Source organism: Mesocricetus auratus, unplaced genomic scaffold (assembly GCF_017639785.1).
Source record: "Mesocricetus auratus isolate SY011 unplaced genomic scaffold, BCM_Maur_2.0 Super-Scaffold_100676, whole genome shotgun sequence".
Lineage (NCBI taxonomy): Eukaryota > Metazoa > Chordata > Mammalia > Rodentia > Cricetidae > Mesocricetus > Mesocricetus auratus.
The window spans coordinates 15695288-15712185 of NW_024429266.1; the positions used below are offsets into that span (position 1 = coordinate 15695288).

The window sequence follows — 16898 nt, forward strand, 5'->3', positions numbered from 1 at the left end:
CCACCCCCATGGGGATAGAGAAGACGTTTGACTGGGGTGTGAGCATGGGATGTGTTTGTACAACTGGAATGCTGTGGTGTTGAAGCCTTGGCCCCCAGAGTGGTGCTACCAGTGAGTGGAAGAACCTTTAGGAGGTGGGGTTCTGGGAGACCTTAGGTCATTGGTAATATTGAGGCAGGAGAATAGGATGGAGAGTGAAGTCCAAAACCCCTTACACAAAAGCTGTAAGATTAGCATATAAAAGAAACCTATTGACAGGGTTGGAGGAAAAGCTGGTATTTAGGGTTTGCGTAGGCTAAAAGAACTCTCTAGAGAAGGGAAATCACATAAGCCAAGATTTAGTCATAGTTAAGAGTGGAGTATGTGTGGATGTGTTAGCTTTTTATTACTGTAGTGCATATCAGATAACTCAGTTTAAAAACAGGAACAGTTATGTGCCTCATGGTTTCAGGCTGTGTCCAGTTAATTGGTCCTGTTGCTTTGGTCACACAGCATATCACGGCAGGAGTGCAATCTTCTAGAAAGTTCCTCTGTAGCACTACTGGCAGGAGACCAGGCCTTCAACATACTGACCTTTGGGGACCACTGAAGATCTGAATGATTGCTGGGTCAGGGTAGGTCTGCTGTTTAATGTGGGTCAAGGCACGTTCTGGGCAGGGCAGGCTCTGTCTGTCTGTGCATACAGGCCTCAGAGAGCTCTAATTTTCTGAGTAACCACAGGGTGTCTGGGCCTGTCTAGTGGCTAGGATAGTGGGCCGAGGCCTGAGTTACAGCGGGGGATTAAGTCATAAGAGGAAAGAAGTTGGCACAGAAATAGGGACCAGATGACGATGCTGAGTGAGGGGAGGTGGAGGTTTCCCTGAGGCAAGCCTCCTCCAGCTCTGGTGCAGGAGTCCCCTAGAGCTAAGCAAAGCCTGCTGGGGCATAGACGTTCACCCCGCTCCAATGATTGCTTGGAGAATGGAACCTTCTGCTGGCCTCCAGTAGTGTGACCCGCTGCAGTACCTTGAAGAGACCCCTGGCTGGTTGGGCAGAGGTGCAGAGAGTAAGAAGAGTTCTTCGGGGAGAGCAGGCCAAGTGAAGTGAGGTTTGCTTCCATCTCTTCGCCTTTCTGAGTGTCCTGCTCTCTCTCCCCTCTCCCACGTTGCCGGCGCTGCTGTTGAACCCGGGACTTCATACATGTTAAACAGGTGTTCTATTGCTGAGTCACAGCTCCCTTTTATTTTTATTTTGAAATACGGTCTCTCTGGGCAGTGGTGGTGCACGCCTTTAATCCTAGCACTTGGGAGGCAGAGGCAGGCGGATCTCTGTGAGTTTGAGGCCAGCCTGGTCTACAGAGTGAGTTCCAGGACAGTTAGGGTTACACAGAGAAACCCTGCCTCGAAAAACAAGGAACAAAACAAATCAAAAAAGAAATTGGGTTTCTCTGCGTTGTCCATGCTGACTCTAAACTCATGATCCTCCTGCCTCTGCCTCTTGAATGCTTGGGTTATAGGTATTCTCCATCATGCCCTCTGACTCGGGGATTTTTCCAGGTTCTCATATGTGACCTTAACCCGGAACCTGAGAATGCTTCTAATTTAGTCATTAAAGTAGTGAGGGTTTTTTTGTTGGTTGACTGGTTGGGTTGTTTGTTTGTTGTTTTTAGTATAAGGAGAAATGCACTGGCTTGGCCAGAGGCTTTGCCGTAGAGCCCAGCTTCTCTTGGAGCTTGAGGGAGAGGATGGATGAATGGGAAGGAATGGCCTGTGCACCAGGTCAGGCTTCTGTTGAGAGGTTACTGATTACTGAGTCAGTCATGGAAAGCTCTCCTAAGGTGGCATGGGTGAGCCAGCTGTTTCTGGTTTCACTGAATTATTTGCATGTCCCTGACAGCTTGACTGTCTGTTTAATCCATACAAGAGTGGATCTGTCCCCTGGGAGGTGACTGTAACCAGAGCAGGATCTGGGCTCAGCCACAGAGACATACAATATGCATGGGTGAGATCAGGAGTGTTTTCTGTCTATACCGTTGCCAGAAGGAATACCATCATGTGCCCATCTGAGTCACCTGTGCTGGGCCTCCAACCTTAAAGATAAGATCCTGTTTAATTCTCAGGCACCTAGCAAGGTAAATATGGTCTCTTTGCTTTTATAACTGTTTCATAACAGTAAAAAGAGGCTTAGAGAGGCTAAACAGACATTCTGAACACCACACAGCTAGTGAATACCAGAGCCATGAAGCAAACTCGGTCCCTAAATTCCATGTCTTAACTCAGAGCCATCTGCAGTGTATGTATGACTTTTGTTTTCAAGAGGAGTTCGGCATTGTTTCTGTTTGGACTATACAATTCTCCCACTTGTAGGCAGTCAGCTAGCAGACCTAATGTACAGAAGAGACAGAGGAAGCTGGTTTGGGTTCAACCGAAGGAGCTGCTAGGAAGCGGGCCATGTGTCTGCTGTGTTCTGATGGCGTGTGCTGATGGTGGGTATTGTACTCTCCCCCAAAGTTCGTCTCTGGGTAAGGAAAGCCATATCTAGACAACATGCTAACAACAGTGGTGAATGCTGTTCAAGAATGTTCAAGAACTGAAGCTTGGGGCTGAGTGTCTCATCTAAGGATGTGAGCTATATAGAAGTTGAGATTAAAACAGGGCTAGGAGGTGACCAGCGCATCCTCTCACCTCCCGGGATGTACTGGCCCCATATTTCCTCAAGGAATGGGAAGGTAGGTTCCATTGCTCCTCAGTAAAATGAGAATATCAACAATAGAACAAGAATAATGCGACATTTGTAGCTGGAGACTGAAAGGTCTCTTCTTTGTTAGATGTTTCTGTCTTTCTAGGTAGAATGAACTGACCCCTCTGTGGTGTCTGCATGTTTTAGAGATGCTACATTGACATCTATCTTTTTTTTTTTTTTTTTTTTTTGGTTTTTACGAGACAGGGTTTCTCTGTATTGTTTTGGAGGCTGTTGGTTCAGCCCGGCCTCGAACTCACAGAAATCCGCTTGCCTCTGCCTCCTGAGTGCTGGGATTAAAGGCGTGCACCACCACCGCCCGGCTTGACATCTAGTCGCTGCTCTATTGCTGTGACCAGACACCATCACCAAGGCAACTTATATAAAGTGTTTAGCTGAGCATGGTGGCGCATGCATTTAATCCTAGCACTTGGGAGGCAGAGGCAGGCGGATCTCTGTGAGTTCGAGACTATAAAAGCTAGTTCCAGGACAGCCTCCAAAGCCACAGAGAAACCCTGCCTTGGAAAAAGGAAAAAAAAAAAAAAGGAAGTGTTTAATTGGGGATTTGATTACTGTTTAAAAGGGTTAGACCATGATCATCATGGCCTCACTCTGTAGACAGGCATAATGCTAGAGCAGTAGCTGAGAGCTTTACATCCTAATCCACAGGCAGGAGGCAGAGAGACACCTCAAAGCCCACTCCTGTTGACACACCTCCTCCAACAAGGCCACGCCTCCTAGTCCCCACAAACAGTTGCACTAACTGGGACTCAAGCTTTCAAATATCTGAGCCTATGGGAACCTTTTTGTTTTGTTTTTGAAGAAGAGTTTCTCTGTCCTGGAACTCACTGTGTAGGCCAGGCTGACCTCAAGCCAGAGATCACCTGCCTCGGCCTCCCAAGTGCTTGGATTAAAGGCGTGTACCACCACTGTCTGGCCCATGGAGGTTATTCTTATTCAAACCACCACATTCTACTCCCTGACCCCTATAGGATTGTGGTCATATCATAAAGCAAAATGCATTTAGCCCAACTTCAAAAGTTCAGGGAGTCTTTCACAGTCTCAACACTATTTTAAATTACAAAGTCCATGTCTCTCTGAGACTCAAGGCAAGCTCTTAACTGTAATTTCCTGTAAAATCAAAAGCAGATCATGTTCTTCCAACTACAATGACACAGACTATACATTACCACCCCAAAAGGGAGAAAATGGAACATAGTAAGGAAATACTGGATCAAAGCAAGACTGAAACTCCAACTTCTGTATCTCTTGTCTGATGTCCAAGGGTTTAGATGAAACTTCATGTATCCCTCTCTCCCTCCAGTTTTGTTGACTGTAGCAAGTTTCTGTTTCTTGGGCTGGCTCCACTTCCTGGGAGCAGCTCTTCTTGGCAGGTATCCCGCCACTCTGGCATGGACAATATCGTGGGGTCTCCAATGTAGTCCAGGCTTTACCTTCTCAATTTCCAGCAATGACCTCTCTGGGCTTCACACAGGGCATCCTCTGTTACACACCTGTCCTCAGTGACTTTTAACCATGGAAGACAATTCCACAGCCCCTCTCTTGTGTCCTTCTTGACTCTAAGTTCTTCTGCTTTCTAGGGCTGAAACTTGGCCTCTCTCCTTGAATTATATTTGCATAAGCTTTGTTGATGGTTTCATTTGATGCTTAAGCTTTTCCTTAATTCCTGAAGCTTGACTGTGTGGGGCCTTGCCATGAGGACATCACTCCCTCTACTAATTATGAATTAGGCCTGTCCTTAAACTTTTTATATCCTTGGGCACAGGACTTGGCTCCTTTTCTCCTCAGACTATATATTTTGTATTTTTCTTTGCCCTACTTGCTGTTTTTTTGTAATTGCAGATCTGCAGAAGGGTGATCATTAATAACCACGTGACACAGTTAGCACTAGGCTGTCTTGAAACCTCCTCTGCTAACACCAATCCAAAACTCTTCAGTTTAGCAAAAATTCTTTGCCAAAATATCACAAGGATGGTCTGAGGCCACTTACTAATATTCTTCCCCTTTGAAGGCTGTTGAGCTGGGTCTCCATAGTTAAAATTGCCCTCAGCACTATTGCCTTCCATGCTCCTACTTGGATGGCTCTTTAAGCCCCCTTAAAGTTTTCAACTGATTTTTTAGTGCAAAGTCCTAAAGTCTTCCATATTCCTTCAAACAACAACATGACCAGGCCTATCACAGCAATACTTCACTCATGATACCGATTTGTGTCCTACAGACACCATGACCGAGACAACGCTAATGAAAGAGAGCATTTAATTGGAGCTTGCTTACAGTTTTAGGGGGTCATCTGATGGGAAGTAGACAGACATGGCATTGAGGCAGTAGATGAGAGCTTTACATCTTGATCCAGAAGCAACAGGCAATGGGAAAGAAAGACTGAGCCTGGTATGGGTTTTTAATCCCCAAAGCCCATGTGACACACCTCCTCCAATAAGACCACACCTCCTAATCCTTCTCAAATAGTTCCACTAACTGGGATTCAAACATCTGGGCCTCTGGGGGGCATTCTCATTCAAGCCACCACAGCATTTGCTTGTTTGTTTGTTTGGTGCTGGGGATTGAATCTGGTGCCTTGTTCATGTCAAGCACGTGTCCTACCTCTGAACAACACCTCCAGTTGCTGTTTGTTGATGCTGTTGTTTATATTATGTATATGGGCGCTTTGCACCTGCATGTGTGTCTGTGTACTATGTGTGTGCGCTGCCCACAGATACAAGCAGAGAGTGTCAGATTCCCTGGGACTGGAGTTATGATGGTTGCAAGGCTGATATAGTCATATGGATGCTGGAAACTAGAGCCAGTAAGCATGGAGTATTCTTAACCACTGAGCCATCTCTCCAACCTCACAACTGATGTTTTAAAAGGGCAATTAAATCTGACACAAACCCTGAGTACTTGATCTCCCACATCACACTGACTTTCCTCCATTTGTGGGCTCTTTTCAGGGATATGTTGGACTCCACAAGCCAACAGAACATCCAGCCCTATTCAGTGAACAACAAGCCTCCGGTCTAGCCTGGGGGATGACACTGGCTAACATTTGTCTCTAATTGAATTCTTCTTGTGAGACTCTTATGTGGCCACTAAGATTATTCCTAAGCCTTAATTACTAACTTTTACTAGGTACCCACACTGGTTTGCAAGTCAGTTTCACAAGTCTAGCCCTCGGGGCTGGGCATGCAGGGATAAGCTGGAGGGATGTGTCGGCAAACAGAAGGGCAGACCCAAGTTCTGTCAGTGGCCAGAGCCAAACCACCAATAAATACTTTTTCTCATTTGTTCTGGTTTACTCAACATCAGTGTGTAGAGGACCTACTCTGCATAGTCACCACCATCGGGCAGAGATTATGGAAGCGATTTTCAGAGATGGCCAAGAAATTCCATGATTGAGTGGGGACTAACCCAAACAGTGCAAACTATAGTGAAGCCATCTCCGCTAGTTGTAACCTGTGGGTTATTGGGTCAGTCACTTATCCACATCGTGCCTCAGCTTCCTTATCTGGAACTCACAATTGTTATGAAGGTTAAATAAAATGATAAGGCTAATGCTGACACTCAGTAAGAGCTTCCTGTTAACTTATTATACTAGTGATGAGATGGGTAGGACATAATAAGACTGGAGGTTGTGTTAAGGGAACTGAAGCTGTGTGAAGTAGGGGACATGGATACAGAGATAGGCAGACGAACTCCCCAGAGCAGCAACAAAACTTTGTTTCCGTTTTTCCTAGGAGATGAGCCTACAGTAGACAAAGTGATCTCACCCACACAGAAGGACCAAGGACTCGGGGAGGAAGGGATGAGTGAATTCAGAACCCAGTCTTGATTTGTCTCCATCCCCTTTCTCTGGGGGTGGAGTTTGGAGAAGTCAGGGTCTGTGTCTTCCTCAGCCCTGGTGGTTTCTGGAGAGCCTTACCTAGGTGGAACCACTGGCCGACGCTCTACGAATTCTCGTAGTCGGATGGCCGTCATGATGGTTGGGAATCTGAAAAGAGTCGTGGAGTGAAATTTCATATTTCAAGTTTACACACATTTCCAGGCATTAGTTATTGCTACAGTTTGGATCCAAACTGCAGACCCTCCCTAGGCAGATGGACCTGGGCTGTGTAAAACGGTGGCTGAACCTTTGGAAGCAAGCCAGTAAGCAGGGTTCCTCTGTGGTTTCTGCTTCAGTTCCCGCCACTAGATTCCTGTCTCAAGTTCCTGCCTTAACTTTCCTCCATGATGGACTGTAGTCTGTAAGCTAAAGAAAGCCTCTCTTTCCCCAAGCTGCTTTTGTTATCACAAATACCAGAAAAGCAAACTAGGTCATTCTGCAAACAGCTTCCTGGTTTTTGTGGCCTCATCTTCCCGCGGGCATCCCACAGGCTTCCTCCAGCCCCACCCAAACCTGGCTGTGTTCCTTTAAAAGTTCTCCCTTCTCAGGATTGAGCTCTTCTCTATTTTCATACTTACTTTAAACCATGTTGTCTCTTGCCTTAGTTTTGTATTACCTTTGATTAGTTATTAGAGAATGGCTTGCCATAGCAAACCAGTACATTAAACATTCATGTGAGCAAGTTCATAATAGGGAGGGAGACTGAGGTAGGAGAGAGGCCTGCTGTTTCTAGAGTACAGTCATGTACTTTATAGACTGCTCACACTGTGATTAGGTTGTCTACATACAGAGAGCAGTGTCTCTAATTTGGACACAGCATCTTGGGGTAGCAGACAAACCTTGGATGGGTACCCCTGTGTCCTGGGCAAGTTATTTCTGAGCTCTGTGTATTGATTATAATACCCCTCTGTAGGGTTCAGCGAGACAGTAATGTGTGTGGGCATGCTCTGCGACTTAGAAAGGAGAAATGCGAGTTTAGTTGTGAGTCTGTATAGTATGTACCAGGCAGCACGCTGTAACTAACAGTGAGGACTGTGACTGTTTTCCTCACAAGAAAACATGCTCAGATGTGAAGTCACGTGCAAGGGAGCCTGGGCTGGAATCCTCAGACTCAACAACCATCCATCTTAATGCCTGAGTTACACCACTACAGCCCAGAGCACCAAGAGACTGTGGCCAAAACAAAACCGGGACTATTCAAAAGGAACTGGGAGGAAAGAGCAGTAATCACGAGGAAGAGAGGGTTGGGGAAAGTATATGTGAGGCCTCCTCTTTTCCTTTTATAGTCAAGTTTAACTCACCCTCGGCTCCTGCCAGCTCTTTTACCTTTCAGTGGACTTTTCAAATCAACTTGAGATTTCTCAATAGCCTTGCATTATAATAATTATGGTGATATGTCCTGAGAATCCTGTTTACTGCATAATACCTCTTTTTCCAAGATACCTGCTTTAAATTTTTAATTAATATTTGCTAACTGTACGTATTAATGAGGTTCAGTGTGCCCTTTCCAATGCATGCAGTATGTGCTGATCAAATCTAACCCATGCACTTTCCACACCCGCCCACCCTCCCCAATCTCTATTCTACTTTCCGGCCAACTTTGGTTCTTTAAGATGGGACATTCGTTCTTATCCTCCTGCATCTGGTGTGGCTCTCTTCACATGCCCCATCCAGCTCTATCCTGTGTGTTGTATGATTCTGCACATCTTTACAGCTGAATAACACCAAAGCATGTTCATCCACTCACCCACCGCTGAGCACCTGTGCTGATGGGGCATCTGTGAACATGGCCTCGATAAACACAGGTGTGCGAGAGTCTCTTCATTCATAGCATTTTTGCCTTTAGCACTGCCATGCTTTCTGTTTTGTTTTTTAATGGAAGAATGAGCAAGAGAAAATTTAGGAAAGCGCAACTGAGCTCTTGAGAAATCAAACTCCAAAAATGGAGTGTTGAGCTTTTTACTTACACGTGTGATATGCTGGCGGGGAAGCCAGGATTTAAGGAAGCCAGCTCTAACACACCGTCCTCTCCTCTTGATGAGTCAAGGCTCAGTGCCTAGAAACTGAATCAGCATTATGGGAAAGAAACCTGTCCTGGCTTGTCTTGCTTTGACCAAATAAACACGTTTGGAACAACATATTAAAGTCTTCCAGTCACTGGGGCCTATGAAGGGAATCTTGAGATCGTGGCCATGTTTTCATCTCTCTCTTTATCCCTAGCCAACTTAAGGCACACAACCTCTTTTTTTAAAAGATTTCTTTTTACTTATGTGTGCTCCTCATGTAGACATGTGTCTGTGGAGGCCAGAAGAGGGTGACAGACCCCTTAGAATTGGAGTTAGAGGTGGGTGCTGGGGACTGAACACAGGTCCCCTGCAAGAGCAGCAAATTCCCTCACCCACTGACCCATTTCCCAGGCAGTCATTCCCAGTTTGACACCAACTGCCCTGAGCAATGAGGCCAGTCTGTCACAGACTGAAACCTCCACAGCTTTGAGTGTCTCAGTCTCTTCTGTTTCAGTGAAGAGACACCATGACCGAGGCATCTCATAAAAGAACTCATGCAATTGGAGACTTGCTTACAGTTTCAGAGGTTTAGTTCGTGACCAGTGCTACAGGAAGCATGGCAGCAGGCAGAGTGGTGTGGTCCGGAAGCGGTAGCTGAGAGCTCACTTGGTCCTCAAAGTGCAGGTAGAGGGAGCCTGAGGCTAGACCTGGTGTGGGCTTTTGACACCACAAAGCCCCCGCCTTGTGACACATCTCCTCCAACAAGGCCACACCTGCTCCAACCAGACCATACCTCCTGCTCCTTCTTAAACAGTTCACCACTGGGGACTAACCTTTCAAGCACATGAGCTTATGGAGGCCATTCTCCTTCAGCCCACCACAGGGAACCAAAGTACAATTCCTACAAGCTGAATATCTCAGGTATTTTGTTATCGCAATGGACAGATGGCTAAGATATCACAAAACACCTTTTAAACTGAAAGCATACTATACTCAGAAAAATAATGCTGTGATATTAAAGGCATCTACCATTATATCTGTTTTTATATTCTATAAAAGCATGTATGAATATATGTATATTTGAAGCTTCATCATCTATTCTCTTGAGTAATCTTTGGTTTTCCTTTGACAATGCCATGAGACAATTTCTACATTGCCACAGTCATCTCAGTTCCAATATTCAGGGTTGCTGGTGAGGCCCACCTATCACCTCACTTACTTATTTAGTGTTAGAAACTGAGCTCAGGGCTCATGCATGCTGAAGTCAGTTCTCATCACCCCATTTAAAACAGGATCCATATTTGCTCCCAGTCCTGCAACTCTTCCTGCTTTCTACTTTGTTTTTCCCCAACACAAGGATGCAGGGGTAGATAAGATAGCCTCAGCAGTCCTGGGCATTCTCCTCAGTATCAGGCACCAGAGAAGTTTTTCCTAATGGAGACATACTTTTTGAAGACTTGGTTTAAAAGTGATTTTAAAACCATCATTGACTTCTATCATGCACAGAAAAGTTAACAAGTAATATTGTTGTCTGGGCCTGGTGGTATAATACCAGCACTTGGGAAATGGATGTGGGAGTTTTGCGGTACAGCAATATCTTGCCTTAGAAAATAGTATTACCAGATCAGATGTTGGGTGCTCTTAGTACAAGGTGGAATTCGTGACAATTACTTGGTAGGTTTAACCAATATATGAATAAGTAATAAATGAATATATGGTACATTATCAGTTAGTCTGTTTGGAGGAGAGGCAGGAGCAGAATATTACAGTCAGCACCCTAAAATTGTTGCTAGTGTTTAATCCACCAAGATTTGTAAATCTCAATGAATAGTCAGTACATTGTGTTTTCATTACGGTAACAACATTGCTGAGGCTAGGCAACTATACAAAGAGAGTAAGTCCATGTATTTAACATTTGTGGCTGTTGAAGCGCGGCACCTCAGAGCTAGACTCTGAGGAAGGAGTCAGTGGAGAGCATGTTTGGATGTAGTCGGTCATCAAAGAGTTTTGCGTTAGAAGGTTCTGGGATTGTGAGGAGGTCACTAGGCATAAGAGGTTAACCCTGGGACTAAGATAGTTCTCCTGCAACTCCTTGAGTTAAGGCAGTTTAAAAATCCTGGTCACTGAGTGCTCTGGGCTCCTGTCTCACTGTGATAGCTTCCTCACACATGTTCTCCACTATGAGTCCTGCTGTATGGAGTGAGTTCCAGGTAGAAGCTAGGACTATACAGAGAAACCTTTCCTAAAAAAACAAAAAGCAACCCCCTATTTAGTAATATAACCACTGAGAGGGTAGAGAGGAGCAAGAAGTAACAGCCTTGCTGGCATTACCGGCTTGGGCAGCAGCGGGCAGGGCCTCCTGGTTCCTCAAAGCAGTCCTCTGAGGGCAGCAAGTGTCTGAGTCACCTCCCTGTGTGGGTCATGCTGCGAAGGCACATGGCAGAGCTGGGAGACTTGATCCCTTGACATCATTCAAAGGGGATTATGATGCACTGTGGGGTGGAAAGTCTTGCAAAGCGAAGCCTTTCAGGCTGAGAGAAAGAGAGTTTTGAAAGTCTAATAGAAGGCATAGCTGCACATGAAACCAAAGGGCAGGAATTGGTGTCAAAGGGAAAAATCATACAGGTAAGTGACCCAGACTATCAAATCACTCGAACTTGCTTTTCTATACACATTGCTCCAAGGGCAGCATAAGGTCAAGGAGTTGGCGCTGTACGTGTCCTTTGCAAGTTGGAGCTGAGAAAGTAAGTAGAGTTGACAGGGGAACAAAGGAACCCAGCCCTGCCTGGTCTAAAACCACACTAGGCTTCAGAAACCTGCTGCTACTAAAGCCATCAGAGGAGGCTTTTAATTGTCCAGGAATATGATCCCGGCCAATCCACAGGCCGTCACAATAGCATGACTGCGCAAACAAAAAAGCAATTCACAGCCTGAGAACAGAATGGCCACAGAGCGGTGGTTCAGACCCGGCTATAGCAAATTTCTAAAACCAAAACAAACACTGGTATTGCCTGCCATAGGTTGGCCTAGAAACAGGGCACTTCTCAATCAAATAAAGTTTGCAAATAGGAAGTGAGATATTTCTACAAGGCTGCAGATGGCATGCAGGGGAAGCCTGGACCAGGCAGTGCTCCCCCTGGGAGCCTAACCCATCAGCACAACAACACAATCCAATGCCAGAGTCTTGGTGACGGGGCATTTTGTTGAAAACAGACAACCATGAAAAATGTAAACATGAGGACAAAACTACATTGGGCCCAGGGGAGCAGAAGTGGTGTGTTGAGGCTCACTTGGAAGAAGAAAGTTCAGTTTTTCAGTTACTGAACACCTAACCATCCCAGTCTCTGCCATGACCTGGAGAGTCAAGCATCCCTATTTAGAATAAGAACTAAGAGAAGCCAAAGAACTTAACCAGAAATCATACAATCGGGGAGTCATGAATCTAAGATCTGAATCCAAAGTAGTTTGGCTTGTGAGTGCAGCTGTAATTTGCATTTTAACTAAAATATATCAGCCTTTCTTTTCCATTACTTGAGACAGGGTCTCATGTATCTCAGGCTGGTCTTAGTCACTATGTATCTGAGGATGACCTTGAACTTGTGTTGACAAGTCTTAGATGTGGGCTGCCTGGAGGTGGGGCCATAACCTCTAACTCTAGTGTTCTTGCCCAGGGAAGTTGTGGATCAGCAAGACCAAAAGACCAATACACACTCAGCAGACGGGATGCAGTGCTGAAGCAGGTCCTCAGTTGCACTGTGCTCTCCTGCACTGGACCCCTCCATCTGGAACTAGAGGCTCCTCCATTTTGGAAGTCAAAGAGGAGGCCCTAAGAGTGGCAGGCAACCAGCCATGGCTTGCTGGCTGAGTTTCCAAAGTTGGTGAATAAAGGGATGTTTGCAGATGACAGTTGTCCCATCCTAGAATGGATTCTGACTAACGAGGCACCAAGACACTACACAGTCCCCCAATATCGGCCTTGATTTAATTAATGATCATAAATATGAATACTAGTCTCTCTGGGTTGAAGATGGTTCATAACTTCATTGTTCCACTGTTTTCCTATATTACTTGAATTGTGAGAATACATGTTGTTAGCAACACCCCTCCCATTTATTTAGTGGGGGAGAGGGTCATGTAGCCTGTATATGGAGGTCAGAGGACATTTTACAGGAGTCCCTGCTCCCTTTTCACCTTTATGTGGGTCCCAGGGATCGAACTCAGGTCTTTGAGCTTGAGCTTGGTGATCAAGTTCATATGAAGAAAGCCCTCACATTGACAGCTGACTTTTCAATAGAAATTTTAAAAAAACCAGAGGGACTTAGAGAGATGTGTTTCCAATACTCAAAACGATCATAACTGCTAACCGTGTCTGTTGCATCCAAGCGCAGCTATGTGTGTGAGCAAGACCTGCATCTGGGCGTTTTGTGCTGTCTGTTGGAGGCTTCAGACTCTGTGGGGGAAGACACAGAGAGAAAATGTGGGATTCAGGTGGTGCTGTGAGTTTGTGATGGTGGCCACACCCCGAATGTATGGTAAAACTGCCTCCTTGGTGACTGCTTCCCCCCTGGCCTCTTTAGAAGACAGAGGGGTCAAGCATCCATCTTGCCTTTGTGGAGCCAAAACCACATGGGTGCTGAGCAGGACAAGGCCACTGACCTTGGGGCAAACCCACTTAAGAGGACTTTCCTGTTCACTTACCTTCACTCATTGTTCCATTGAAAAGTCTCTGGCATTGTCTACAAATCCTTCCTTTACTTTCTACCTAGGAAAAGACAGGAACTCTGATGAAGACCAGGTCATTGTCATGATCATCTTTTTGAGTCTATCAGCCCTGTGTGCCCTCTGGGAAGCAGGACCAGCTAATAGCACAGATGTTACAATACAACCAGAGTGATGTCCTTGTTACTATCAAGATTGTTTCTACACCCCTCACCACCCCCCCACCCCATATCCTACAGGGAGGCAGGCAAGTGTGAATACTTCTCCAGGCCCCTAGGAAGCTCCCAGAATTGGGTCCAGTGTTTGTGATGATCACTTGTACCCTGGCTTCTCCATATGTTGTCACTAAAAAATGGCAAAACCTTATAAATGCCTGAAATAGGACTCTACTTATTGAATAGTTATTAATAGTTATTATTATTACTATTATTATTATTATTGATCTTAAAAATCCAGTTTGGGGGCTAGCAAGATGGTTTAGAGAGTTAAGACACCTGCCACCAAACCTGGTGATCTGAGTCTGATCCTTGGAATCCACATGGTAGAGAGAGAGAACCAACTTCTACAAGTTGTTCTCTGACCTCCACATTTACACACATGTGTGCATTCACACACACACACACACTCATACATAAGTAAATAAAATGCTATTTGTTATGGAAGCAACTGAGCTCTGCACACATACAGTCTCTGGCTTGCTTTTACACCATCAGCCAGGGTAGAGGGCTAAGTGACATCCGTGGGCCATGGCTAAGAACTAGGTCCCCAGCTTAACGTTCTGGGAAGTGGTGGATCTTTAAGGGGTGGGGTTGACAAGGAGGTCCTGCGTCATTGGTAGTGTGCCTGTAAGGAACACAGGGGGCTCTGATCCCTTCTTCTGTTTCACATCCTGGCTCTGATGTGAAAACTTCCATTCCTACTCACTCTTGACCTAATGCCCTGTCGTCTCACTACAGACCCAGAGCAACAGGCCGACTGGCCACAGGCTGAAGCCTCCACACTTCGAGCCGAGATGATCTTTTCCACACTGTAAGTTGGTTATGTCAGACATTTTATCATAGTAACCAGATACTAACTGATACAGTTTTGAACACACCTTTGTGTGACCCTCGGAGTTTCTCTGCTCCTATGGAACATTCTTCAAGCCAGTGGGAAGGCAGGCTGTGGGTCAGAAATGTGAGCTGAGTTTCCGGCTATACTCCCTGACTTGGGATGTGCTTTCTGACCTCCTCTAGTGAACATGAGGGTTGCTGTTCTGTGGAAGCACCCTCCTTCTGTGCTTGCCATTGAAGAGGCTCATGTGATTGCTGAGGAATGTGGAGACACCCCACACACACACACTGGGGAGCGGTGACAGAAGCATTTCTGACTGGAGGTGAAGCAACATGCTAACCGTCCTTTTTCTGTCAGGTTGGACTGCACCCTTTGTCCCAGAGCTGGGTGACTCTGCACTGGCAGGGGAGAGCCGGCTGAAGCTGAAGTTGCCAGAGGAAACCAAACAATTCTTATTTACCAAACTGTCAAAATCCTATCATTGCAATTAAGGAGACGGGCAATTAACTGTGTCTTAATTACAGCAGCTGCCACTTCTTCTGAATGCTGTAATTTATGAAGAGAATGGGAGGAGACTCTAAATTAATGTGTGTCTTTAAACAACGAAAAACATTGATGAGGCCTGAAGGAAATTGTCAGCGGTGGTCTTGGGGCCCCTCCCAGAAGGAGGCATTGTTGGGAGATGCCTCCAAGTGCAGTCTTGATTTCCAGAGCCTTTGTTGCCTAACGGCTGTGTTTTCCATAAATGCCCAGTGACATTGTTACATCCTGTTTTATGTACAATGCAAATTCCTAACAGCAGTATCATCTGTGGCAGCCGTTGTGAGCACCATCGCTGTTTGGTTGCTTTTAGATTTAGCTTTAAAACAAAGAGATTTAAACAATGTGTCCAGACACCCAGGCAGAGGAAGGAGCTTTTCTGTGGAAGCTTGTTAAGAGGTAGATCCACCTCACTACACTTTTTATAGGAGGAAACAGAGAATCAGAGAAACAAGGACCAGGTCACAGCATGAGCTATTCAGTGGCCAAGTTACCTTTAAGCTCAAGTGTGACCCCCAGAGTTTGATTCTCTCCAGGGGCAGACTGCCATTGTGGTGTGTAAGTAAGGGACCCAGACAGGGAGATGGCAGAGCCATGACACTGATGATGGTTAGTAAGCAGCTCTGGGAAATCCTCAGCAGGACTGGGACTCTGTAGCCTAGTAGACCCAGCATGTTGAAGGCCCTGTGTTCAGTCCCCAGCATCAAAGAAACAGGGCTAGGGTTACGGCTCTGCTGGCAGAGTGCTGGTCTACCACCCACAAAGTCCTGGGCTTCATTCCCAGTGCCCTGTAAGCGACTGTGGCGCGTGTCTGAAATCCTAGCCCTTGGGGAATAGAGGCAGGGTGATCAGGAGCTCAAGGTTATCCTTGGCTACATTGTGAGTTCAAGGTCAGGGCTACATGAGACCCGAGAGAGAGTGGGGAGTGGGGAAGAGAGGGAAGGGGAGAGGAAGAGAGAATGGGGACAGAAGGAAGGGAAGGAGGAAGGAAGGAAGGAAAGCAAGAAAGGGGAGCAGGAAGAGGGGAGAAAGGAAGGGAGGGGGCTGACATAGGGCAGGAAAGGTAACTGGAAGCTGGGACCCAGACTGAGCGGCGAACTCGTGAATAGTTCCAGTCCCTGGGAGGCCTGGAGGACTTGGTGCTACCAAAGCTCTCAGGTTGGACTGAGCAGGCTTCAAACCTGCCCTTTTCCAGCCAGGTGACCTTGAGCAATGTCCTTGTCTCTGAACCAAAGGAGCATGTGGCCTTTCACCTGAATGTTGGGAGATTGCATCAACCTTTCCCAACTGCTGGAGAGATGAAGGACAACATGGCCCAGGTCCTAGCCCGGTGACTGGCACGGGAGAGGCACAGATGTATGCCAACACACTTCTTCTTTCCTGGACGGTGACTAAGGCCCTCCCATACCAAGGGGTAGAGGTGCTGGTGACTCAGATGCTGGTGCTTTTGACAAGAGCTAAGTACATGTTAGGAGACGACAGGGTGGGAACCAGTTATCGTCATGAAGGACCAGACCAATGCTGGACCACTGAAACCATAGAATCGGTGCTGAGTTCTGCAGAAACTGGCTTTTGAGGATGTCTAAAATAAACTCCAGGAGTTGTGTGAGAGACTAAATAGCCCAGATGCATGGAGAGAAGGGATGCTTTGCTATGGAGCTGGGATGGCTCCACTCCCAGGATGCTGTAGAGCTGAGCGGTCATCCTGGAGCACGCTCTGTAGACCAGGCTGGCCTCAAACTCAGAGATCCATCTGCCTCTGCCCCTGCCTACTGAGTGACGGGACTAAAGGCGTGTGCCACGGTGTCAGCCTCCAAAAGCACAACTCTTCCCTCAAAGGGAATAAGAGAATTTATTCTGAAGCCAAATATGAGTGGCCACAGCCCAGAAACACAAATTTAGCTTATCCCAAATGCCACATTTCAATACGGCAACAACAGTTTCATGAGTCTTTTACAATTAGA

At 46.2% G+C, this 16898-nt stretch overlaps 1 protein-coding gene and 1 long non-coding RNA gene across 6 annotated transcripts in view; one reads left to right on the plus strand and one right to left on the minus strand.

Moving 5' to 3' along the window:
* The window catches only part of CUNH1orf100 (chromosome unknown C1orf100 homolog), a 23050-nt gene extending 11968 nt beyond the window's left edge, over window positions 1-11082 (minus strand). For 3 of the 4 annotated variants that reach the window (XR_005873774.1, XR_005873773.1, XM_021231943.2), the window contains exons 1-2: window positions 10954-11082; window positions 6656-6724 (exon numbers count right to left, since the gene is read on the minus strand). Coding sequence is in view for 2 of the 4 variants with exons in the window: in XM_021231943.2 (XP_021087602.2) it covers window positions 6656-6711 (56 nt within the window). In the remaining 2 variants the exon portion in view is untranslated. Of the gene's footprint in view, window positions 1-6655; window positions 6725-9198; window positions 9252-10953 lie in introns of those variants that run through there. The other variant, XM_040737598.1, reaches the window with a different exon arrangement.
* On the plus strand, window positions 8225-15158 carry LOC121136708. Of its 2 annotated transcripts, none has more exons than XR_005873776.1 (3): window positions 8225-9543; window positions 12294-14370; window positions 14752-15158. It is a non-coding gene; the product is annotated as an uncharacterized LOC121136708 (long non-coding RNA). The 2 variants fall into 2 exon arrangements; XR_005873775.1 differs by lacking the exon at window positions 8225-9543 and adding an exon at window positions 11149-11247.
* Window positions 15159-16898: the final 1740 nt, after the last annotated feature.